The sequence below is a fragment of the Biomphalaria glabrata genome, chromosome 2 (genome assembly GCF_947242115.1).
Source record: "Biomphalaria glabrata chromosome 2, xgBioGlab47.1, whole genome shotgun sequence".
Taxonomy (NCBI): Eukaryota; Metazoa; Mollusca; class Gastropoda; family Planorbidae; genus Biomphalaria; species Biomphalaria glabrata.
The window spans coordinates 27,900,246-27,925,182 of NC_074712.1; the positions used below are offsets into that span (position 1 = coordinate 27,900,246).

At 34.8% G+C, this 24,937-nt stretch overlaps 1 protein-coding gene across 1 annotated transcript in view; it reads right to left on the reverse strand.

Moving 5' to 3' along the window:
- Positions 1-470: 470 nt before the first annotated feature.
- Positions 471-24,937, reverse strand: part of LOC106058730 (adhesion G protein-coupled receptor E4-like) — a 30,659-nt gene continuing 6,192 nt past the window's right edge. The window contains exons 2-5 of the mRNA XM_056019798.1: positions 23,910-24,694; positions 23,438-23,733; positions 9,240-9,462; positions 471-2,447 (exon numbers count right to left, since the gene is read on the reverse strand). Coding sequence (XP_055875773.1) covers positions 2,324-2,447; positions 9,240-9,462; positions 23,438-23,733; positions 23,910-24,214 — 948 coding nt within the window. The 5' untranslated portion in view covers positions 24,215-24,694 and the 3' untranslated portion in view covers positions 471-2,323. The remainder of the gene's footprint in view (positions 2,448-9,239; positions 9,463-23,437; positions 23,734-23,909; positions 24,695-24,937) is intronic.

A 24,937-nucleotide genomic window follows, 5' to 3' on the forward strand; every position in this document is an offset into this window, starting at 1 on the left:
ATTTATTTAAAAATCGACTAACGCCGAATAATTGTTTAAAATCCCTCTTCTAATTATTAAACAAATAATCTTCTTATTAAATAAATAATGTTTTTACGGATTTTTATAAAAAAAATATTTTAACTCACTTCTCTGTTACAGTACATTTATTTTTCTACCTAAAACATTAAAAAATCTAATTATCGTTAATATAATGTTCCGATTTTTAAGTAAAACAGAATCCAACCCCAAAGTAAGGTATGAAAATCTCTCCACATGGCTGAAGTACATCTAATTTTTATACGAGACCATCCAAAAAATTTAATTATTGGTAATACATTTATCTGAAAGCTCTTTTTCTTTTACTATTTATACAAACATTCGGAACAATCTATTATATAAACTTTTCAATTGTGTTAATACCTAGAAATTATTGTGATGTTTTGAAACGTAAAATAAAGGTTAATCAATTTTTAATAACTTTTAGTTGTTGTTTATTTTATATCAAGATGACGGACAGAACGACTGCCAGACAAAACGCAAAAACAATGCGGCTTTGATCCTCTTTAAATAAATTCTTTTAGAAATAAGTGCACCAATGTCTATGAACCCTCGTTAAATATCTCGTGTAAATAAAGACATTTTTTTATGGTACCGGTACTAGCCTATTGTGAGGTAATGGAATTTTTTTTCTTTGACGTCATATGAATGGACTCTTTAAATGTAATGCTAAAAGAAAGCACTCTGTGCACCAATGTCTATTAACCCTCGAAAAATTGCTCGTATTGATGAAAACATATTTTAGTCTAACTAAGCCGTGTGACGTTGTGTTTTTTTTCCTTTGACGTCATATGGAATGAATTCTTTAAATGAAATGTTAAAAGATCGCACTCGGTGCACCAATATCTAGGAACACTCGATAAATGGCTCGTATTGATGAAAGTGATTTTTAGTCTAGCTAGGCCGTGTGACGTAGTGTTTTTTTTTTCTTTGATGTCATATGGAATGAATTCTTTAAATAAAATGTTAAAAGAACGCACTCGGTGCACCAATGTCTATGAACACTCGATAACACTCGATAAATGGCTCGTATTGATGAAGGTTATTTTTAGTCTAGCTAGGCCGTGTGACGTAGTGTTTTTTTTATTTTGACGTCATATGGAATGAATTCTTTAAAAGAAATGCTAAAAGAACGCACTCGGTGCACCAATGTCTATGAACACTCGATGCAAGCTATTATAGCACAGTGCAGGACAAGCCACTGTCCTGTTGGCTCATATTTTTCGCGGCTATGGTCAAATTTTGATTCACGGTGCCCCCGCTGCGGGGAAGAAGAGGAAACGTGCCTCATATTCTGTTTGACAGCCCCAGACTTGCTGATCTCCGTCTCGACAGGTCTGGGAAACCCAAAATTCTCGACCTGTATGGCGACATTTATGCACTACGCAAGACAGCAGGGTTTCAGTCCAGGGATTTTGCAAGAGAGGATTTGAGCCTCTCAAGCCCTCACTCTAATGGAGTTTGATGATATGATGATGATGAACACTCGATAAATGGCTCGTAATGATGAAGGCGATTTTTATTCTAGCTTGGCCGTGTGACGTAGTGTATTTTTTTCCTACTGACGTTATATGGAATTAATTCTTCATATAAAATGCTAAAAGAACTCGGTATAGTAATGTTTATTAAGCATCGTTATGTGACTCGCGTTTAAAAATGGAATGATATCTTGATTTAGATCTAATCTAGATTTTTAAAACTAGATCTAGATTTTTATTACAGTATATCTAGATCTGGATTTATATTCTAATTAAAATTATTTTAGAGTCTAGATCTAGAATTTCTAGATCTAGTTTAGACTAAAATATACTAGATTAAGATGTAGAATTTCAATTTCTAAACTTTAAGTGTAAAAAAAGTGTAGATTTTCATTTCCAAACGTTTTGATCAATATTGCAATGTTATAATATACTAAAACTAATCTACTATTTTTTATTTAATTTAAATTTAAATTTACGGCAAATGAATCTTTGAAACATTTTTACTTTTGACCATCAAAATTAAATCACCTCTTGAATATTATTTGCGAATATACAGATCCGACAGGGATCCGACTTCGACGGGGGCAGCCTCTTTGTAATCTTGTTTAAATTGGTTCTTATTTTGTTAGGTACAAGAAATTGTTCGAAATTTCAGCTTGATCCGAGATAAGGTGTAGGAGAAACAGCGTGTACAAACTATTTATCAGACAGACAGACAGACTGAGTTAATCGATATAAGCTTTGTAAAGATAGGAACAAAGAGAGACTACAGTTTGTACAGGAAAATGTTTCATTGTCATTAATTAGGATAAAGAAGAATCCTGCAATAATGGCGTCTTGAAATACAGTTGGTAGACTTTCTTGTTACAAGTGTAAGAGATAAATATTGAGACACCTTGAAGTCCGTTCAGTAAGATTGAGATGATTCTGAAAGGATAAATGTGTAAGTAATTTTTGTTTATTAAAATTCTCTGAAATGATTTGTTATAAGAATGCATACCTGTTTGTTTCTTTAACACTTAGAAATAAACCTTGCGCTTTTAGGTTGATTTACATATACAGATTTTCATGTAAAGAGCTACACTCTTAAGTGGAGTGGCCTACACACACACATACACAAACGTTTGGCCTGTTAATTATTGTCCGTTTAAAAAGAAATAAATTGAATTGGGCATGCCAATGTATAAGGCTAACGAAGACATAGTTGTATTGTCCTGTGATGTACCGATGTCGATTGTAGCCAATATTGATTGTTTATTCTGACTAAACGCACTTCAATATTCTCCAATGCATACTTGTATAGAAGAAAATTCCAAGTGATAAACATTTCATTATTTTCTTAGATTTATAGATATAGAATGATGTCATTTACAAAGATTCTGGCTGATTCAACACTAATCATTATTTAATAATCTGGTCTGGACTACAAAATGTAACCTGATGTTTTTACCTGTGTTTCTGTAACAACTATACACCTTTCACAATCGTAACGACATTAATGTTACCCTTAATGATATTAGTTTTGCAGACTTGTCTCATTACGTTTTTACAAAGCCGACTTACTTAAAATGTTTGATACCACAAAAATGTAGTTCCATTTTCTAAGCACTGCATTAACACTAATGGTTCATTTCCTTTCCCTCCAAAATACAAACTTTCAGTTGTTGTTTTTTACCAAAGCCATTTCGATACTTTCTTTACCCAGTAACATTTCAGTGCACCAAAAAGATCCAATAAACACCAATGTTTTTTTGACCTAGTAATAATAATAATAATAATAATAATAATAATAATTGTCCAAAATAACAATATACCCCATTGTTATATCAACCGAGGGGATAATAACAACTGACCTCACAGACACCTTCAAGGCCCTTAACATTCCTAGGAACATCTTCGTTGCCTGTCAGAGGGCGGTACTGCTGCAGACCTGCCACATCACCAGAAAATTCCTCAGTGGAAACTGTTAAAGGGACTACGATGAATTTTGTTTCTCTTTAGCGAAACTCGACCCTGGCAGCGCCAGAGAATGACTACTCGTTCATTTCTAACATAATAATAATAATAATAAGGCTACTCTTCGAGTCAGAAGATTAGTGAGGAATGCAGTATTTCTCATGCCTGCTCAGTTCCAGCTGTGACCAACATATTTTGCTACACCCAGGGCAAGCATAACCATTGTCCGCAGTCGGTCGATTTAGATTTTCTTTTCGCCGTCTGCGTTTCTCCTCGGCAGCAGATTTTCTTTTGGTCTCAGTTTAATAGGTAGGTGTGATTTGTATTGATAAGTTGGGAAAGCAATGCGTTTATTCGACTGTAATAATTGCGATAGAAATAAGAATGTTCAGAAGAAGCAATAAAAACACTAAAATACTTTTAAAAAAAAATACATCCTTTAAATAGCTTATAGAGCGAGAGTCTTAATATACTAACTAATGAATGTTACATTAAAATAAAAATTACATCCTTTAAATAGCTTATAGAGCGAGAGTTTTATTCTTACTAACTAATGAATGTTACATTAAAACAAAAACAATGAAAACTTATCAACCCCTCCCCTTTCTACATTTCTAGCCGTAAACATTTTATTTATATGCTTTTGTTTGATTTGTTATTTAAAAACGTACTCGTGATTTTTTTTTTACTTTAAAAAATGTCATAAAATCTTAGGACAATTCCTCTTTTCAGATTGAAAATTATTTATTTGTTCAAACAAAACAAAAACTTGGACGGACAAGGTTTTAGAAAACAGCTCTAAAGATTTGTTTTCTAGAAATTTGACATTTTATAAAACTTTGGTAAAAGAATTATCACCTTTTTGGCCACACTGGGAGATCTCCGGTAATTTTCAAAGTTTGACAAAAATAAAATTACCTTGAGATCTAGACAATGTCTATCTTGAACACACGTCAGCGGGTATTTCCAAATGTCTTCATTAAAGAGTTAAATAAATAAATACACTTTGGGTTAAGCAGAATCTTTTTTTTTTTTTTTTGGTGGGCATTAATGCGGAGTAAAAAATGTTACACTTTATTAATCTATAATTCGTAACATTCAATAGTTAACACGAACAAAGTAATCGCGCTTACAAAAGAGTTACCAGCTGCATATAGGACTAAATTTCTTTCAGAAAACTATTTTTATTTACTTGTTTTATTGTTATGACCGTATAAATTACAGGTGACCGGGCATTTCATACCCGGTCACTTAATCCCCGGTCATTTCATCTTTGGTCACCTCATCACCGGTCACTTCATCCCCGGTCACTTCATTCCCGGTCACTTCATTCCCGGTCATTTCATCCCCAATTAAATATATTTTCTTAGTCAATTAGTAATTGTGTTGTAAAAGCTTTGCCTTTAAGCACTCATTTCATCTAATATATAAATACTAGTCGACCGGCGGAGTAGCATACGCCGCTATTTTGCAGGGCCGGTCTTAGGCAACTGCAACCTATGCGACGGAAGTATCCGCACTTTCATGGGAGCCGCGCTAATTCAAGGTGTATAAATTATTAAATCAAACCATTTTATAACTTAAAACAGATTTCCCGCGACCTCCAGTTGATTTTCAAAAAGCTCCTGGAAATCTCCCAAAATTGCAAAATATACGAAAAAGTCCTTAAAATATACGGACATATATATAGACAAAAAATTGTCATTTTGGGGTGTCATTCAATATGGAAAACGTCAATCTTACGCGATATTAAATAAAAACGGCATTATGCATGTGAAAGAAGCTTTCGCGCCTCAAACTAATGAAGAATTACTTGAGGTCAACAAACTATTTTTATTTACTTGTTTTATTGTTATGACCGTATAAATTACAGGTGACCGGGCATTTCATACCCGGTCACTTAATCCCCGGTCATTTCATCTTTGGTCACCTCATCACCGGTCACTTCATCCCCGTCACTTCATTCCCGGTCACTTCATTCCCGGTCATTTCATCCCCAATTAAATATATTTTCTTAGTCAATTTGTAATTGTGTTGTAAAAGCTTTGCCTTTAAGCACTCATTTCATCTAATATATAAATACTAGTCGACCGGCGGCGTAGCATACGCCGCTATTTTGCAGGGCCGGTCTTAGGCCACTGCAACCTATGCGACGGAAGTATCCGCACTTTCATGGGACCCGCGCTAATTCAAGGTGTATAAATTATTAAATCAAACCATTTTATAACTTTAAACAGATTTCCCGCGACCTCCAGTTGATTTTCAAAAAGCTCCTGGAAATCTCCCAAAATTGCAAAATATACGAAAAAGTCCTTAAAATATACGGACATATATATAGACAAAAATTTGTCATTTTGGGGTGTCATTCAATATGGAAAAGGCCTATCTTATGCGATATAAAATAAAAACGGCATTATGCATGTGAAAGAAGCTTTTGCGCCTCAAACTAATGAAGAATTACTTGAGGTCAACAATTCTCAAAGATAGATTGAAACTGTAATTCTTGCTATTGAGTGTGATCTATATAGGAAACAGAATTATTATGACTCTATGACTTCGCTACACGCAAGGCTCGTAACGTAGTTCTGTACGTAGTAAAGAATGAATAAAATGCAAAGATGAATTTATTTTCTAATACAAACTCTTAAATTTTACTTATCGTCCTCTTCCCTCGGATAGGGCCTGTTACATAATGGGGAACTAACTATTTCTGATTACTTGTAAAGTTAGGAGTGGTTCCCCTTATGTAGTTTATAAAAGGCCTTGCAAACTGTGCTTAGTTGCCACTTGCTCCTGAGTTACCAGCTTGACCACTTGATCTGTGTTATGAATAGTATTTTTTTCTGTTAGTGGTCGTGTGTCATGGGGTACTCAGACAAGTGTGCCCTGCTCTGGAAATCTTTGGGCTAAGTATATCTTTAGTATTATTGTATATTATATAAGGTATGTATAAGTATATATAGCCTCAAATGATTTTCAGGCAGTATATTTTTACCCTAATGTTTTGCATCCTGGGGTACTCCCAAACGTGACATATTTTTGTAACCTTTCTCTGAGGGATTTAACCTGTATTGAATCATCAGATGGGCTTTACATATTTTTATAGCCTTGTCTCTGAGGGATTCAACCTGTATTGAATCATCAGATGGGCTTTACCAAACGGATGGCTATAGGTGGGATTCTATGAAGCTTGTAGGCTCATAGGTTTCCCTGAAGCCTCTAGTTCATCATGACCATTTTGTGTTTTTTGGCTAAAAGTGGCAAGTGTCAGCCTGAAGCTTGTAACCCCAGAATGGTCAAAAGTGGTCATGTGTTGACCTGAGGCCTGTGACCTTTATTTTACTCATGTAAATGTGTATTCTCCAGAATGTTTACGATAATGTAACATATGACTAGGGCTGTGTGCCATACTATTTTTGAGTATCTTTTGTTTACTTTTTGTTGTGTCGGCCTGTGAGTTGATAGCCATTTATTTACACATTTATTTTACTCGTGTAAATAAACTTTATATATATATATGTTTACCTGCGACTTTGTAAAGTCTTTTGTTGCATACATTAGTTGAATTTTATACCTGGAGGTCATACCTAATAACCTAGGCAGTACAAGAAGGGACCAGTACACCTCTGGACAAACGTGCCAGCACACATTTAACACTGACCTTTTGATCTAAATACATAAATATAGCTAAAATTCTAATTGAATATTTTTAGCTATACCCGCTAATAGATAAATTAATTGATCAAAATTTTGTTATATTGAGTGGGGTGCTCTTTTAGAATCAATCCCCATTAATATGTAAAATGGGTTACTCTTACAAGCAACCTCAATTCATTTGTAATAGGGCCCCACAATATTTAAGCCCGGCACTGCTATTTAGTGTTTGTAAAATTTTTGTTTGTAAAATGTTTTACATGTTTCGGATGTTCCTTCAGAGTTGATGATACGTTACTTCCTAGTCCAAACCTACCGCAAGACGAAGGTGGATGGGAAAGGTTTAACAGTCCAGCACGCAGCCATCCGTAGCGAGCTGTGAAAACGTGTTCTCTCCCCCCCCCTCTCTTGTATTTTTCGTGGGGTGACTATCTGCAGAAATAAAAGAGTGATCTTTCCTTCACTTCTCGTTTCAAAATGTCGAGGGAAGAAGAGAATTATATATATAAAAGATAGATAGATAGCATACTCCGCTATTTTGCAGGGCCGGCCTTAGGCCACTGCAAACCTATGCGACCGCAGTGGACCCCGCACTTTCAAAGGACCCGCTCTAATTCAAGGTAAATAAATTATTAAATCAAACCACATACTATTAATAGGTGATGCAATTGTTATAAAGTTATATCATTAAAGTTATAATTGTGGCACTGAAGAAAGTCCTAGGAAGTAAAATGCAACACCGGCCAACAAACTACAAACGATATACAGCAATAGGAATCAATAGGAATCAATGGATCGTTTTATGTATCTAATAGCAATAACCTATCTTAATGATTGCAATAAACACGAAAAGAAACCATTTTTACATAAGCTCTAAATCTATAGATGTTAAATTTTTATATTTTTATTAGCATTCTATCACATTCTTATTTATTAATATGTAATTCTTTTTGTCATGTGAATGAAAATAAATATATTACATAGTGTTTTTTTCATACTTGTTACAATTATTATTTGATGGATAAGAGGATGAAATGAAAAGAGGATGAAATGACCAGGAGATGAGGTGACCAGGGGATAAAGTGACAGGGCAAGAAGTGACCGGGGATGAAAAGACGGGGGATAAATGACCGGAAACCAAATTACAGACGCTCCTGTTCCGGATTATATGTATGGATTGATGAAAACCTATACTTTCCTATGGTCTACACAAGGACTTCATATCGATATCATACATTTTTATGTTGACAAAGGCTGCGAATGTCTCATAATAATAGTATGGTGGTTTTTAATGAGCTATTTGGATAACAACCATTTTATTTTTTAACGGCCCCCGAAAATTAAATTTGTGTGTTCTGTCTGCCCGTTCGTCCGTCCGTCCCGTTAAGATATCAGGAACTAGAAATGAAAATGAAAATCGGACATCATGATGTTCATTCAAAGTTATAATGCAACTGCTACTTTTAATTTTCCGAAAGTGAACCATTTAATTTTTAAAAAGTTGATTGTTTGTAAAATGTTTTACATGTTTCGGATGTTCCTACAGAGTTGAAGATAGTTTATTTCCTAGTTCAAACTTCCCGCAGGACGATGGGGGATGGGAGCGGGCAAGGTTTGAACCGGAGACCATCGATTAATCCATACGATAGTCCAGCGCACAAACTGCACGACCAGGCAGCCTGAGCTACCGCACCAGGTACCACCGACACTGTCTGGGAAGTTTTCATAAGTGATCGCTTAACGCTACTCTACTTATCCCAGAAGAGTTAGAAGTCTTATCAAAGACAAATTGTTGTCCTGTTTTCTTTTATGTGAGAAATAACGCCAAATGATTTTTTAAAAATGTTATTACTTTAAACGATCAAAACAACACTATAGCTTGAATATTCCTGGTCCATTGGTGAATTCGATTGGGTTCCCCTTGTGTGATAGCACAAACTCTCTTTGTAATTTTTTTTTTTGGTTTTGCTTATGTGTTTCAGTGATTCCCAAATAGTCGCAACTTTAAGACAGCTATCGTGAATGAATATAAGAGTAAACTTTATAATATCACTCTCACGTACATGGTAAATATTAATGATTTTATTTTCTCTTGACTTTAGATCTCACCTCAAAACATCACTGTCTACAGCCTCAGCTACAATGGTTGCAATCCAGTACACACTTGTCACAGATGACAACTTGACGTAGAGAATAAGATTCTGGTATTGTTCTTTTTTCATGGCATCAAATGTCAGGAGTGTATTGACCCTGTGTATGCTGACAACTGTTATCACCAGAAATGTCAAGTTACACATGAAAACCAAAGATAGTGGAGCAACCATTGCGACACCTGGGGATTATATTGCATAAAATTGGTTTTGTAATTCCAAACTTTATCATTTGTTTAAGTTGTTTGTTTTATGATACGAGTGTCGAATGTTCCGTCCAAATTAGACGATTATTAAATTCTAGCCAAAACCTCCCACAAGACGATGCAGATTGGCTACAGGCGAGGTTTGAGCACGAGACCATTAAGACGACAGTCCATAATCTAATACGAGCAATTAGAAAAAACAAACTTAATTAATTTGTATAAAACAATTTAAACGAAGACCCAATTTATCTACACAGACTTTTTATTGACGCGTCACTTACAGCTGATGTGAATCAAATATTTCATTTTTGCCATTGGTTCATCATCAGCCTTAGATCTCTCCTTTATATCCTTTTCTTATCTAGTTAATTTTCTTCCTTAAAAAATATTTAAACATTTATAAATCTACACTTGAAAACTATATATACACAATGTTTCATTGACTGGAATTGGCTTATGTGAACTTTTTGCATTCTATTTGGTTTTTACTTTAAAAGTTTGTAGACTACATCAAAAGTGAAAGGCACATACAAAGCTACATTAAAATTTATGAGGTGTTTTTTTTATGAAGATCGCTCACAAAAAAAAGGATGTGAGGCTTTTTGTTTCATACTATTGTTCACCATAAAAAGTACAAGCCAAACTTGAGTTAATTGGATACTTTTTATAAGAAATCATATCTTATCTTATGAAATATAGACGTTACTTCAAAAAAAAAAAAAGATGATTACGTCCTTCGCGTGTTCCTAGATCAAAATAGTCATGCATGTTAATCAATGACTTAAATTCTGCCAAGTCATTGGTTTTCCTAGTTGACTCAATCATCCCATTCCTCTATGCTCTAATAGTACTACGAAAGAATTAGCATTTGTACAAATATGTCCTAGCATATGGAACAAGGAATGTGCCTATATTTATGTGTCTTTCTGAGTAAATGTAAGTAAACAGTTACGTGTTGAAAAAATATTTTAGCGGTCCCTGATGAGAATAGCCGCTATTAGTTGTGTATGATGTGTCTGTACGTACGTACGTACGTATGTTCGTCCGTCCAGTTTAGATCTCAGAAACTAAATAAAATGAAAATCGTACATCATAATATTTTAGACCTCTCAAAGTTGTTATGCAACCGCTACAAACATTTTATCTTTTCCAATAGTGAAAATAGCAGCTTGAAAAATTTAAAACAATCATACATCATTTTTAAAAATTCCGTTCTTTAAGTTGTATGCAAAATAAACTTTTGGTGGAACAAAACAATGTAGAGAATTAGAACATTAGGATTTGTGAAAATACTGGAGAAATAATCAATTAGTACAAAGTGACCGAGCCTCGCTCGGTTGAGTATTGTCTTAAGAAAGGATATATGTACCGAAGTCATTAGTGCTTTTTGAACACCTTCAGGTATTAGCTGGTGGACTAAATCGCTCTGCTGTGTAAAAAAATTAATAAGTGCCAAGCAACCTTTTTCTATTTTTCGAGACGTGGATACTTAACAGAAAGCAACTAAGACTTCTTGAACATTTTCACTAAAGATGTTTTCACTCCATCAAGGACATTTGGTAGCAAGGCCGCATTACAAACAGCGATGTTCTAGCGAACGTCTTCTAATAGTGCGACAGTGAGGGGGGACGAACTTTTGCAAAAAGGCACTATTTTTTGTGAGCTGAAAGGTGGTCATCATCATCATCAAACTCCATTAGATTGAGGGCATGAAAGGCTTAAATCTGACCTGTCGAGACGCAGATCAGCAAGTCTGGGGCAGTCAAACAGAATATGAGGTACGGTTTCCTCTTCTTCCCCGCAGCGGGGGCACCGTGAATAAAAATTTGGCCATAGCTGCGAGAAATATGAGCCAACAGGATAGTGACATGTCCTGCACTGTGCTATAATAGCTTGCTCAGGCCTGGACAGCCTCCACCACGGGGAAGAGCGGTCAGGGCGCCTCATGCACTCCCAGACTCCACGGGCTTTTTGGGTCCCAGCACTCAAACCACTTTTCCATTTCTGTTTTCTGTATTATAGCCTTGGCTTGATGAAAGCTTACAGCCTGTTCATTGGGCGGAATTTGCCCTCCCTGGTGGGCCAAAGAGTCTGCTATTGTGTTGTGTTTTAACTACGCCATCACTTGCCAGAGCGCAGCCAGGGGGTTTGAGTTTAAAACCCCCATCAGGGGTTTTGCAGTCAAAACCCCCTCTTCTATAAAACAAAACAAAAAAAAGTGCAAACGACAATACCCAAATTCCAAGAGCACAGTTAAAAAATATTTTGATTTTAAAACCCCCTCCAAACTTTACTATAAACCCTATGTGACAAGAGGGACAATAAGGGTGGCTACCTTTATTTTTTTAAATTAGAGTTAGTCCCCTTTATTACTTTATTTAGGTCTCTGTTAACTGTGTACAATTGCCACTTCCTCTTAAGTCTTTGAGCTACCACTGTACATTATTGTGAACTAAATCTCCATAATGTTTATATAATAGTTTTGTTGTTCTGCTCTGACTGTGTTAATCAAGAGGAGTGTGCCACTTTATAGGAATGTATCTTTCACTAACGAGCTAAGTAGACTTTATTTATTTGTTGTTAATAAGTTGGTTTATGTAAATATTATGTCTACTTAGTCTCTTATCCTTTCCTGTATGTGTTTTCTTTTATAAAGACCAGATTTTGGTCGTATAGTATGTAAAAGACCAACTTTTGTCTTGAGAAGAGACAGTTGTTTGTCTCATGGACTATTTTGATTCCTGTATTATATTATTGTAATCCATTGTTTGTTTTGAGCTGAGAGACTATTGTGCCTCTGTGACGGCAGTTCTATGATTATGTTGAACTGAACCGGCCCTACTATTTTGATTTTTTCTTCATTATTTGACTTGCCTTTGTTGGCCATTATGCCCATTTTCTATTAATGATTTTTTTTCTTTTGTTCCTTAATAAATTATTTATTAGTTGTACTGAAATCTCAAAGTTATTATTTGTATGTCTTAGTAAGTTATATATCTAGAGGTTATAATTAATATCCTGGATAGTATAATTTGGGACCACAAAAAATCACTAGGCTAACTTGCCAGTACAGCAGAAGTCACTGGTCTTATGACCTATCTTAATTTTAGGTCACACCCCCTCTTCAATAAAAAAAAAAGCAAATTACACACTAAAAGTATTTGGCGTAGCCAAGCCAATTGGGGGTTTTGAGTTTAAACCCCTCTCTTACAGATGGCTTTTTTAAAGTTTAAAACCACTCCAGATGGTTTTGAGTTTAAAATCCCCCTACAGGGTGTTTTGATGTGGAAAACCTTTCTCTGCAATATTATTCTAAAGCAAACTACACTCACCAAATTCTTTGACCGTAGCTAAATGGGGTTTTGAATAAAAAAAAAAGGAAAAAAAAACAACTTCAGAGATTTTTTAGTTTTGATGATTTGCCGATAAAACTTCCCTTTTCGATATAAAATCTAAAGCAAACTACAGTCACCTAATTCCAAGAGCGTATTCAAGAGAGGCTACACATTTCTACCAGTGGCGGGACTCCATTAATAAAGTGCAATAAATAGTCATCTATCGAAATTGAAAAACACTAAATGTGGCTCAACTAAGATAGATTTTAGGAGTCAGTTATAGAGATCAAGAAATCCAATGCCGAACTAGGAGTCGACCGCTTAGCAAGATTGAGACAGAGCGTCGCATGAGGTTTGCATGACATGTTCTCCCATAAAATGAATTACTCATAATAAGAGTTGGGATGACATTCTAGTACAACTTGGCGCCAAACATTCATGGAGGTCCTCAGAACAGGTGGGAAGAGGCTTCAGACATTACCAGTGACAGTTTTTTGTGGAAACAACTTGACGGCAAATGCACTGAACGGTGCGGGAGGGTCTAAGTCAGTAAGAATAGCACATTAGATTTTTGAAATGACACTTTTTAGTAGCTGGAAAATGCACTGTAGATACCTCATAATATGTATTTTGTTGGCATTCAATACAAGAAATAGTGCTTGGCGGCCCGCGCTGGGGAAGCTCCTATCGCTCCCCAAGACCCCCTTGCTAGCAACGACTGGGAGTCAACAATTTTTCCACTAACTCCAGGAAGAAACTATTCTAGGGCACAATAAAGGTGTTCCGAAAGAATGAAGGGTCAGAATGTAATAGAGATTAATTATGTACACACACACACACACGTATATACATGTTAATTTTTTTTTCGCTGGATGGGGAGAAAAAAAAATCCCCCAAACCCTCACCCCCAGAAAAAGAATCCTAGCTACGCCCATTTAAAGAGATATAGTAAAACGCTCACTAATCGTCTTCTCAAAGTCAGGTCCAAGAGAGATTTTGTGGGTGTATTCTGAACTTTCAGCAGGATTAAAATTTAAAGGATTTCCTAAGGTACAAATCATAAATGTGTGTATGAAAAAATTTTAAAATTCCAATTTTCAAAATTAAAGTCACGACATGCTGAATTGAGATCCCCGTGCAATCTCATAGACCCTCAATTCCCGTTTTAACTTTCGTAGACCCCTTGGAAGTCTTCGTAGACCCCTGGGGGTCTATATAGACCACTTTGGGAATCACTGGTGTAGATGAAGTTGATTATTTTTAGATCGAATGTTATATGCGAGTTCGTAATTTTAACCTCCAAAAGAACATAAAAACAGTATATTATGAAGTAATCCAGCTTTTATATACAACTACAGTTGATCACGAACTAAAGGCACAGTCTACTTTGTATATATTTTCAACAAGCCGGTCTTCTTCGTCCTCGTTTGTCCGTTCATTGTTTCTAATCTATTTCGGTTCAAACTTTGTAATGTACTGTCGCGTCACTAAGGAAATACCTAATTAAACCAAACTTCTACACGTCTTACTATTGTGTCATTGCACACTCATTAAAGCTGGGTGGACTCAAAGGCTCCGTGAAGATCCTAAAAGTAAAAAATCCAGCCTTCACCAGGATTGGAACACGGGATCCCGTTTCGGAAGACTAACGTTTTGCTTCAACGCCTCCTATGTATTTATTAAGTGTACACTTATATTTCTTTAAATTATAATTATGAGCTTTATACACACATTTAAAATTTTTAAAATGTTATATGTACTAAAGAAAAACTTTTAAAAAATAATTAAGATTCATTCTTGTTACAAAATTAGATAAATTGGCAACACGAACTAAAAATATTCTTGACCTACTTCACAATTTAATTTACTTTCCGGTAGTGAGCTACAATGAATTGGGTCACACAAATGAAACTTTTCCCCTTGCACATAAAAATTAATATCACTCATTCCACTTGTCATACAATGATACATTTAGTGCGGTTGGAAATATTTTTTTCAAGCCTTTTTCAAACATATAGCTTTATAAGTTATATTATTGCATTTTGAGTTTGAAATTTTTATCGTAGTAGCCGTTGCATCAGAACTTTGAATGATATAAATTATCAAGATGTCTGATTTTCTTTTCTAGTTTCTGAGATTTAAACGGGTCTAACGGACCACACAACACTAATAGCGGATATTCTTTTTTTGGGGGTCGCAAATAAAATACTTTCTCAAAATCAACAAAGGTCATGTACAGAGGAGATCGCCACTCGATAGATTATTCTATGATAATACGTAGTGTAGCAATGTGGTCAGTGCATGATTTCCGTATACGGAAGCCAGCCTTTTCTGGTCTTTGTCTTTTGTCTAGGGCATCTTTTAGGCGTTTTAGTATTATCCTAGTTAAAACCTTTCTAAGGGTTAACAGTAACAGGATTCCTCGCCAGTTGTTGCATTGATTAAGGTCACTTTTTATGGGTAATTTAATTAGGTAGCCCAGTTTCCAGATTTTAGGGACCTGTTCTTGTTCCCAAATCTTGCATAGCAGTGGATGTAGCATTTCAGCTTATATTTTGGGGTCTGCTTTTAAAGCCTCTACTGGTATACCATTTTGGCCTGGCGCTTTTCCCTTTTTTGCATTCTCGAGAAAGCCTTCGACAGTATTGACAAAGACGTAATCTGGAGACTGATGAATCACTACGGAAAAATTCACCAATATCATTAAACAGTTATATGATGATTCATCATGCCAAGTAATACACAATGGTAAGCTGACCAATTTTTTTCACGTAAAAACAGGAGTAAGACAGGGATGTATGCTTTCGCCCTTGATATTTTGCTGGTGATCGATTAGGTCATGAGACAGACAGTCTTAGATAATAAAAGCGGCATACAATGGACACTAACACTACATTTAGAGGACCTGGATTTCGTCGATGACATCTGCCTCCTCTCCCATACACAACAAAATGCTCAGACCAAACTGACCAGACTCTCAGAAATAGCGAAAAAGACTGGACTTCTAATCAACAAAAAGAAAACAGAAGTTATAAGGATCAACAACAGACAAGAAATCCTAATCATGCTACAGGGAGAGAATATCCTTGATACGGACCACTTCACATATCTGGGAAGTAGAGTTAGTAAAGACAGCGGAGCTAATAATGATATACTACTTCGGATCATTAAAGCTAGGTCTGCCTTTTCAACTCAACTCTGGCGCTCAAAGGCATTATCTCTACATAACAAGATACAAATTTATAATACAAACGTTAAGTCTGTCCTTCTATACAGTTCATAAACTTGGAGAGTCACTAAAACAAATATGGAAAAGCTCCAGACATTTGTTAACAGATGCCTATGCCGGATATTAGGAATTAGGTGGCCAGAAAAAATAATTACTATCGATTTGTGGGAGAGAACTAGACAAAAGCCCATAGCCCAAGACATCACAAAACGAAAATGGAGCTGGAGAGGACACACCCTGCGAAAACCAGCTACCAATGTTGCAAGGCAGGCACTTGACTCTAACCCACAAGGAAAGAGGAAAGTGAGCAGACCCAAGCAAACCTGGAAGAGGTCAGTAATCAGTGAAGCTGAGGGTTCTGGAATGACATGGGGGCAGCTGAAGAAAGCTGCTCAGAACCGAGTTCGGTGGAGAGGTGTTGTTGCGGCCTTATGCTCCTCTGGGAGTGTACAGGATTAAGTCAAGTCAATAAAAAAACTTAGAAAGACACAAAGATAAAGGCACATTGCTCGTTTCATATGATAGAAAAATTTGTACAAATGCTTATTCTTCCCCTGTTAGAGCATGGAAAGGGTTGCCTGAGCTAGAAAGGAAAACCATTGTCTTGGCAAAGTCATTAGTTAACATGCATGACGTGTAGGAAGAAATCTTCTCTTTTTAAGTAACGTATGTGTTGAATAAGATAAGATGACGTATTGTCCTGTTGGCTTTAAAGTAAAAAAAAAAGATACATATTTTTGTTTGAAATTTTATTTCTTTAAACTATCAAAACAAGATAATGGCTTATATTCTTGGTCCACTGGTGGATTTAACGTTATCACTGACGCCACGTCATCAGCATGCTATCTCGCTACACACGCTAGTCAGCGTCTGACTTTCGCAGATTTTTTTTCATTTGCTCTAGTACTAACGATGAGGAAGATTGTATTGTAGACTATTCAAGTTCCAAGCGTGAATCGTTTTACTATCTTCGTTATTCAAAGCTCATATAATCATGCAGTTATTTTGTTTGGTGTTTTGACACCATTTATGATATGTACATTTTATATTTTGTATTTTTGAAGTCAAAGACTCATACTTATTTATTGAACATTATGAAAAATATTTTCGATTACAAGTATACTCTCTCTGTATGTATATATATATATATATATATATATATATATATATATATATATATATATATATATATATATATATATATATATATATATATATATATATATATTGTAACAAATCTCACTATCCAGGTTCTTTGCAAACCGCACCAAACGACACCACCAACTTAAAGAACTTGACAACTCAGGGCTCGAAACTAAAGTAACAGTTTAATGTCCAATAAATCACAGACAATAATGTGCAATAGGCAACACGTAACAATTATTTTTCGGAACAACCGTACAGACGTTTCAACTATTGCACTGGCCTCTCTGTCTAGTTCCTGGCTTGCATTGGGTTCAACTGTTTAGGACTGACTTCACACACTGGGCTCGTTGTGTCGGACTCGATCGTAGACCAAGATCGTTCGTCTTGACTGTACTTGACAGTACTCCGCAGTAAACCGTCGTAATGCGCCGTACAGAAACACACCGCTGAACCACACTTAACTGTGCTGTAGTCGACCGGACTGTAGTGAACTGTCTTGACTGTGACACTTCCACTCTTTATATAGGGTCCATGTTGGCTTTCTAGAACCGGAGGTAACATTGCTCGACCATTCTGGTGACCACATGACACTCAAGAAGATGGCATCACAAACGCTCAAAACGTACCCATCGGAATCAGATGCCATCTTCTGCTACACAGATGGGTCCGTAGTTAAGGACCCCGCAAAAGCTGGCTATGGGGCCCTGATATGTTACCCGGACCTCGACCAAGATAAGCTGTCAGGTGCATGTAGCCTCGCCACATGTAGCTTTGACGCTGAACTCAAGGAGATAATCGCGCAATACGCCATAAAGTGGAAAAACTTCATTAAAAAAAAGAAACCATTTCGACTTCTGTTGAAATAGATACCGATTCTAGCTCCTTTCTCCAAGCCATGGTTGGCTTGGGTGGAAAGTCAGCTTTGGTAGAAGAGGAATTAGGTGCCGCAAATAACATCCACCTATTTATTGGAGCTGTCATCTTTATGCAGTAAGTGCCCTCGCACTGCGGCGTGGGGCGTGAGTAACGAGGGGCTACGACATTCATCCGAGAGTGGGTACATGAAAAGTGGTTAAAATTCTATGATGGCTCCAACAAAGCCCCTGGAGTCTGGCAGCATTTGCAAAGTCGGAACCGGACGATCCATGGTGGAGGCTAAAAAGGTCTGGATAGTTTGTCTGCAGAGTAACTTGAACTGTATGGAGCCTGTATGGGAGCTTAAAGGCGCAACGCCTATCAGCATAGTTTCTAGCCAAGGCTCTGGGAGGACTAATCCTTCCAGCCTTGCTACCAAATGAAGTTCATCTCTCAGGTGACCACATGACTACATCCCTCGTGGCCTCATGGGCTCTATTTACAACACCAATTATTCCGGAACTCTCTTGGTTGACTTTCGTAAGTCGTCACGGTTGACCGGTCGTCTAGCGCATGCCTGGGGCGATTTGCATCGGCAGTCTACACTCTACACTCACCACTACTTCCATCTGTGTCACCACCAGGTTAATTACAATATATATATATATATATATATATATATATATATATATATATATATATATATATATATATATATATATATATATACTAGACATATGTTACCCGCGACCCGCGGGTCTTTATTTGCGCATTACTGTCGATATAGTCACTGAGAGTGTTTTGTAAACAATTAAACGAAATAATAATGTAATAAGTAAAGCGAATGTGTCAATGTAAAAATAGTGTGAATGAAGCTATCAAATCAAAATAGCTAATAGGCTTAATTAAATCCATTTTTTTTTCAAATTAAAACATTTGCTTGTAGGCCTACATATATTTGATTAAAATTTGAGATGAATAGACTAAATTTTGTTCATGTGTATAAAGTATAAAGTAGATCTTGAGGTAGACGTAGATCTAAATCTACACTAATCTAGAGTTCTGTGCTGCGCATGCGTGAACTTTTTTTCATGAATGATTATAGGCCTATCTCAACACGGCTATGCAGCTTTAGCGAACAGCGAACGAATGTATTAAAAATGCTTTAGAAAACAAATTTGAATGTTAATTTGATTAAAATATCAAATGAATGGACAATAATTAGTATGTTTATGTGTTAAAGCATAAAACTATCTTTGCGAAAAGAAGTTCTATCATCTTAGAGTTCAGTAAGAGTTTTAGACCTAGACCTAGGAATAGACTCAGACCTCAGAAGAGAGATGTGTTAATGTGTAACCATTTGGTAATGTCTAATGAAAGAATGTTCGCCAGGAAATCTGTAGATATCAGGAACTAATTTATGTAAAAAATGCTTTTGAATAACCTAGTGGATTGGATTTAGATGTATGTTAAACTTAGCTAATGATCCTTTCATGTTATTTCTCTTTCGCTACGAAAATAAAATTAGGTTTGCGAAAATGGGTTTACCCGAAGTTGATACATTCTTATTTATTAAAAACGAAAAGAGCGATAGCTTTGTTAAATGAATGGGATTATAAAGTGAACAATTAAACTAAATTATATTTAGTACGCGATTCATGAATGAATATAGATCTAGGCCTATCTCAACTCGGCTTCGCAGCTTCCGTAGGTGAATGTAGCTTTAGAAAACCAAATTTGAATGTTTATTTGATCAAAATATGAAATGAATGGACTTTAATTAATATGTTTATGTGTCAAAGTATAAAACTATCTGTGCGAAGACAAGTTTTATCATCTTAGAGTTGAATTAGAGTTTTAGATCTAGGGATGGGATTATAAAGTAAACAATTAAACGAATTAATATTTAGTACGCGATTCATTACGGAATTGTCTAATGAAAGAATGTTCGTCAGGAAATCTGTAATCACAGATATAAGGAACTAATTAATGTAAAAAATGCTTTTGAAACACAAAATTGAAGGTTAATTTTATTATATAATGAAATCAATGGATCTTTTTTTGTCTTTTCATGTGTCAAAGTAAAAAACTATCTGCGCAAAGTGTATTTCTTAAAATTAGATCTAGGTCTAAATCCTTTCTATCTTTTCTAATGTCAACATTGTAGACATGGCCTAGATCCATAAAATACTATAGCTGTAATAGATTCGGACAACATTATTTTTTTTTTAGGGTCTTACGTTTGTTTTAGGGCTACAATACATACACTAAGGTCTAAGTTGGTACCCAAGAAACATTCCTGCCAAGTTTTATCAAGATTGGTCAAGCGGTTTTGATGTCTATAAGTAACATACATACATACCCCTCACATTCTACTTTATAATATAGATATACTAGACATATGTTACCCGCGACCCGCGGGTCTTTATTTGCGCATTACTGTTGATATAGTCACTGAGAGTGTTTTGTAAACAATTAAACGAAATAATAATGTAATAAGTAAAGCGAATGTGTCAATGTAAAAATAGTGTGAATGAAGCTATCAAATCAAAATAGCTAATAGGCTTAATTAAATCCATTTTTTTTTCAAATTAAAACATTTGCTTGAAGGCCTACATATATTTGATTAAAATTTGAGATGAATATACTAAATTTTGTATGTTCATGTGTATAAAGTATAAAGTAGATCTTGAGGTAGACGTAGATCTAAATCTACACTAATTTAGAGTTCTGTGCTGCGCATGCGTGAACTTTTTTTCATGAATGAATATAGGCCTATCTCAACACGGCTACGCAGCTTTAGCGAACAGCGAACGAATGTATTAGAAATGCTTTAGAAAAACAAATTTGAATGTTAATTTGATTAAAATATCAAATGAATGGACAATAATTAGTATATTTATGTGTTAAAGTATAAAACTATCTGTTCGAAGAGAAGTTTTATCATCTTAGAGTTGAATTAGAGTTTTAGATCTAGGGATGGGATTATAAAGTAAACAATTAAACGAATTAATTTTTAGTACGCGATTCATTACGGAATTGTCTAATGAAAGAATGTTCGTCAGGAAATCTGTAATCACAGATATAAGGAACTAATTAATGTAAAAAATGCTTTTGAAACACAAAATTGAAGGTTAATTTTATTATATAATGAAATCAATGGATCTTTTTTTGTCTTTTCATGTGTCAAAGTAAAAAACTATCTGCGCAAAGTGTATTTCTTAAAATTAGATCTAGGTCTAAATCCTTTCTATCTTTTCTCATGTCAACATTGTAGACATGGTCTAGATCCATAAAATACTATAGCTGTAATAGAGTCGGACAACTTTATTTTTTTTGAGGGTCTTAAGTTTGTTTTAGGGCTACAATACATACACTACGGTCTAAGTTGGTACCCAAGGAACATTCCTGCCTAGTTTTATCAAGATTGGTCAAGCGGTTTTGATGTCTATAAGTAACATACATACATACATACCCCTCACATTCTACTTTATAATATAGACTAGACATATGTTACCCGCGACCCGCGGGTCTTTATTTGCGCATTACTGTCGATATAGTCACTGAGAGTGTTTTGTAAACAATTAAACGAAATAATAATGTAATAAGTAAAGCGAATGTGTCAATGTAAAAATAGCTAATAGGCTTAAATCCATTTTTTTTTAATTAAAACATTTGCTTTTGAATAATCTAGTGGATTGGATTTAGATGTATGTTAAACGTAGCTAATGATCCTTTCACGTTATTTCTCTTTCGCTACGAAAATAAAATTAGTTTTGCGAAAATGGTTTACCCGAAGTCGATACATTCTTATCTATTAAAAACGAAAAGAGCGATAGCTTTGTTAAATAAATGGGATTACAAAGTGAACAATTAAACGAAATAATTTTTAGTACGCGAGTCATGAATGAATATAGATCTAGGACTATCTCAACTCGGCTTCGCAGCTTTCGTAAACGAATGTAGCTTTAGAAAACCAAATTTGAATGTTTATTTGATCAAAATATGAAATGAATGGACTTTAATTAATATGTTTATGTGTTAAAGTATAAGACTATCTGTGCGAAGAGAAGTTTTATCATCTTAGTGTTGAATTAGAGTTTTAGATCTAGGGATGGGATTATAAAGTAACAATAAAACGAAATAATTTTTAGTACGCGATTCATGAATGAATATAGATCTAGGCCTTTAACTCGGCTTCGCAGCTTTCGTAAACGAATGTAGCTTTAGAAAACCAAATTTGAATGTTTATTTGATCAAAATATGAAATGAATGGACTTTAATTAATATGTTTATGTGTTAAAGTATAAAACTATCTGTGCGAAGAGAAGTTTTATCATCTTAGAGTTGAATTAGAGTTTTAGATCTAGGGATGGGATTATAAAGTAAACAATTAAACGAATTAATATTTAGTACGCGATTCATTACGGAATTGTCTAATGAAAGAATGTTCGTCAGGAAATCTGTAATCACAGATATAAGGAACTAATTAATGTAAAAAATGCTGTTGAAACACAAAATTGAAGGTTAATTTGATTATATAATGAAATCAATGGATCTTCTTTTGTATTTTCATGTGTCAAAGTAAAAAACTATCTGCGCAAAGTGTATTTCTTAAAATTAGATCTAGGTCTAAATCCTTTCTATCTTTTCTCATGTCAACATTGTAGACATGGCCTAGATCCATAAAATACTATAGCTGTAATAGAGTCGGACAACTTTATTTTTTTTGAGGGTCTTACATTTGTTTTAGGGCTACAATACATTCACTAAGGTCTAAGTTGGTACCCAAGGAACATTCCTGCCTAGTTTTATCAAGATTGGTCAAGCGGTTTTGATGTCTATAAGTAACATACATACATACATACATACCCCTCTCATTCTACTTTATAATATATATATATATATATATATATATATATATATATATATATATATATATATATATATATATATATATATATATATATAATACATATATGGATATAGATTAATTAATTAATTAAAATATATATTATATTTATTTATATAATTATCTATATTCTTACACATTTTGTACATAACATTAAGAAAATGAATGGTATCTAATGTTTCTAATTTTTACCTAAGTGCTGCAGCTTTCAGGTGATATTTTTCATTATGGTTAGTGTTTTTGTTAACATCTTTACAAAATCAAAATATCTTAATCCCATTTAGATTAGAGCATCATTCTTAAGCGACCAATTTTTTGCGTATTGAATAAACAATGCTCTCTTTATTGGCATAAAAAGCTCCAATCTTGATAACAAGATCACACAGCAAGAAGGTCTAAGAAAAACTATCTTAAAACTTTAAGACTAAAAAAAGCTGACGCTTTAAAATTATTCTCCTATTTAATACTACCTACCAATGAGAAATGCTGAGTCCAGATAACAAGTTTTCTTTCCGTAACCAATGGTGTGTGACGTCAAATGAGAAGAAACTATCACTAGAGCCACTACTGAGACTGATACACACAATGAGAATGTCATGACCTTGATTACGTGACTACAGACGTTAGAGTTTCTCCCTAAAAATATTCGAGTTTTGGCAGTAAAAACTCGAAACATGTGAAGACTGCACAGGAAACTCCAAGCGAAGTGCCACAACCACAAGAAATGTGTTATAATACCAGTATATGTACACAGGGCACTGGGCGTAGGGCTGAAGTATAATACACCTATATTAGCTTTATAGTATTTATCTTTTTAGTCATTAATAAATAACATAAAACAATCTATTATACACATAACATCTATGATCTATACATATAACAATCTATGATCTATACATATAACCTTTGAAACGTATAAAGACAAACAAACACAAATTTTACTTACACATTTGAAGCCATAATCAATGCCAACTGTGCAAGCAAAAGACTCAAAGTGAGGAAAATATTGTTTATACCTGGAACAGTTCTCAACTCAGCAAAAACAAGGTAAGTAATCAAAGTTATGAAGAGACACAACTCTGATGCACTTAAACATATATAGGTTAAAACATTTCCACATACGTATAAAACTCCGTCCATAGGTCTATTTGTACTACTTGATCTGGTCTTGTTGACATATTTATCTAAGATGTCTATACAAATGTTTAGTTCACTGTTTCCGGTCAGTAGCATGCTATTTATATCAGACATGTTGGAGATAGTTAGCTTTGTTCCACCAACATCTAGAGTCACATTGACACTTTCTCTTATATTTGATATATTCCACTTTACAGTAAAATTTGTTTGTTGAAATGTAAGAAAACTACAAGTCAGAGTTGAGGACAAAATGATACTTTTAAGAGGATCAATAGTGAAAGATTTACTGTAGGTAGTATCAAATAGAACAGTCACACGTTTAGACAACGACGTGAAACTCAAGTTGTTGTAAAGATCTTCCGTTAAAACATTGTAATACCAAAACGTATTACCTTCTTCTTCAAATGTGCTTCCAAAGAAAAGGTCTACCGCAATGTTCTCAAAAGAATCTCTTGTCAATAAACTTGACGCTAAAATAAAAATGTCAGCCCGTACAAAGTGAGTTGTATTGTCACTGTGATGTCCGTTGACTTCTTGGACAACATCAAGTTGATAAGAGTAGCCATCACTGATAGTCTTGAAAGTTTCATTGACCTACAAAAGAATCAAATGAGGAGACAATGTATTTTAAGGGTCTCGAAAAAGAGAAAAGCCACTTTTAATTTCAGACAACTGTCCGTAGGTTTTGTCTATCACGATGAGATTTCGAAAACTTGAAAATTAAAATTATGATAGTATAATCCTATTGGAGGCGCAAAAGTTTTTTTGAATTGACTAGCTCCACTTTCCAAAAAATGTCAAGTCCAATGGATTTCTCAACGTGGAGGACAATAGTAC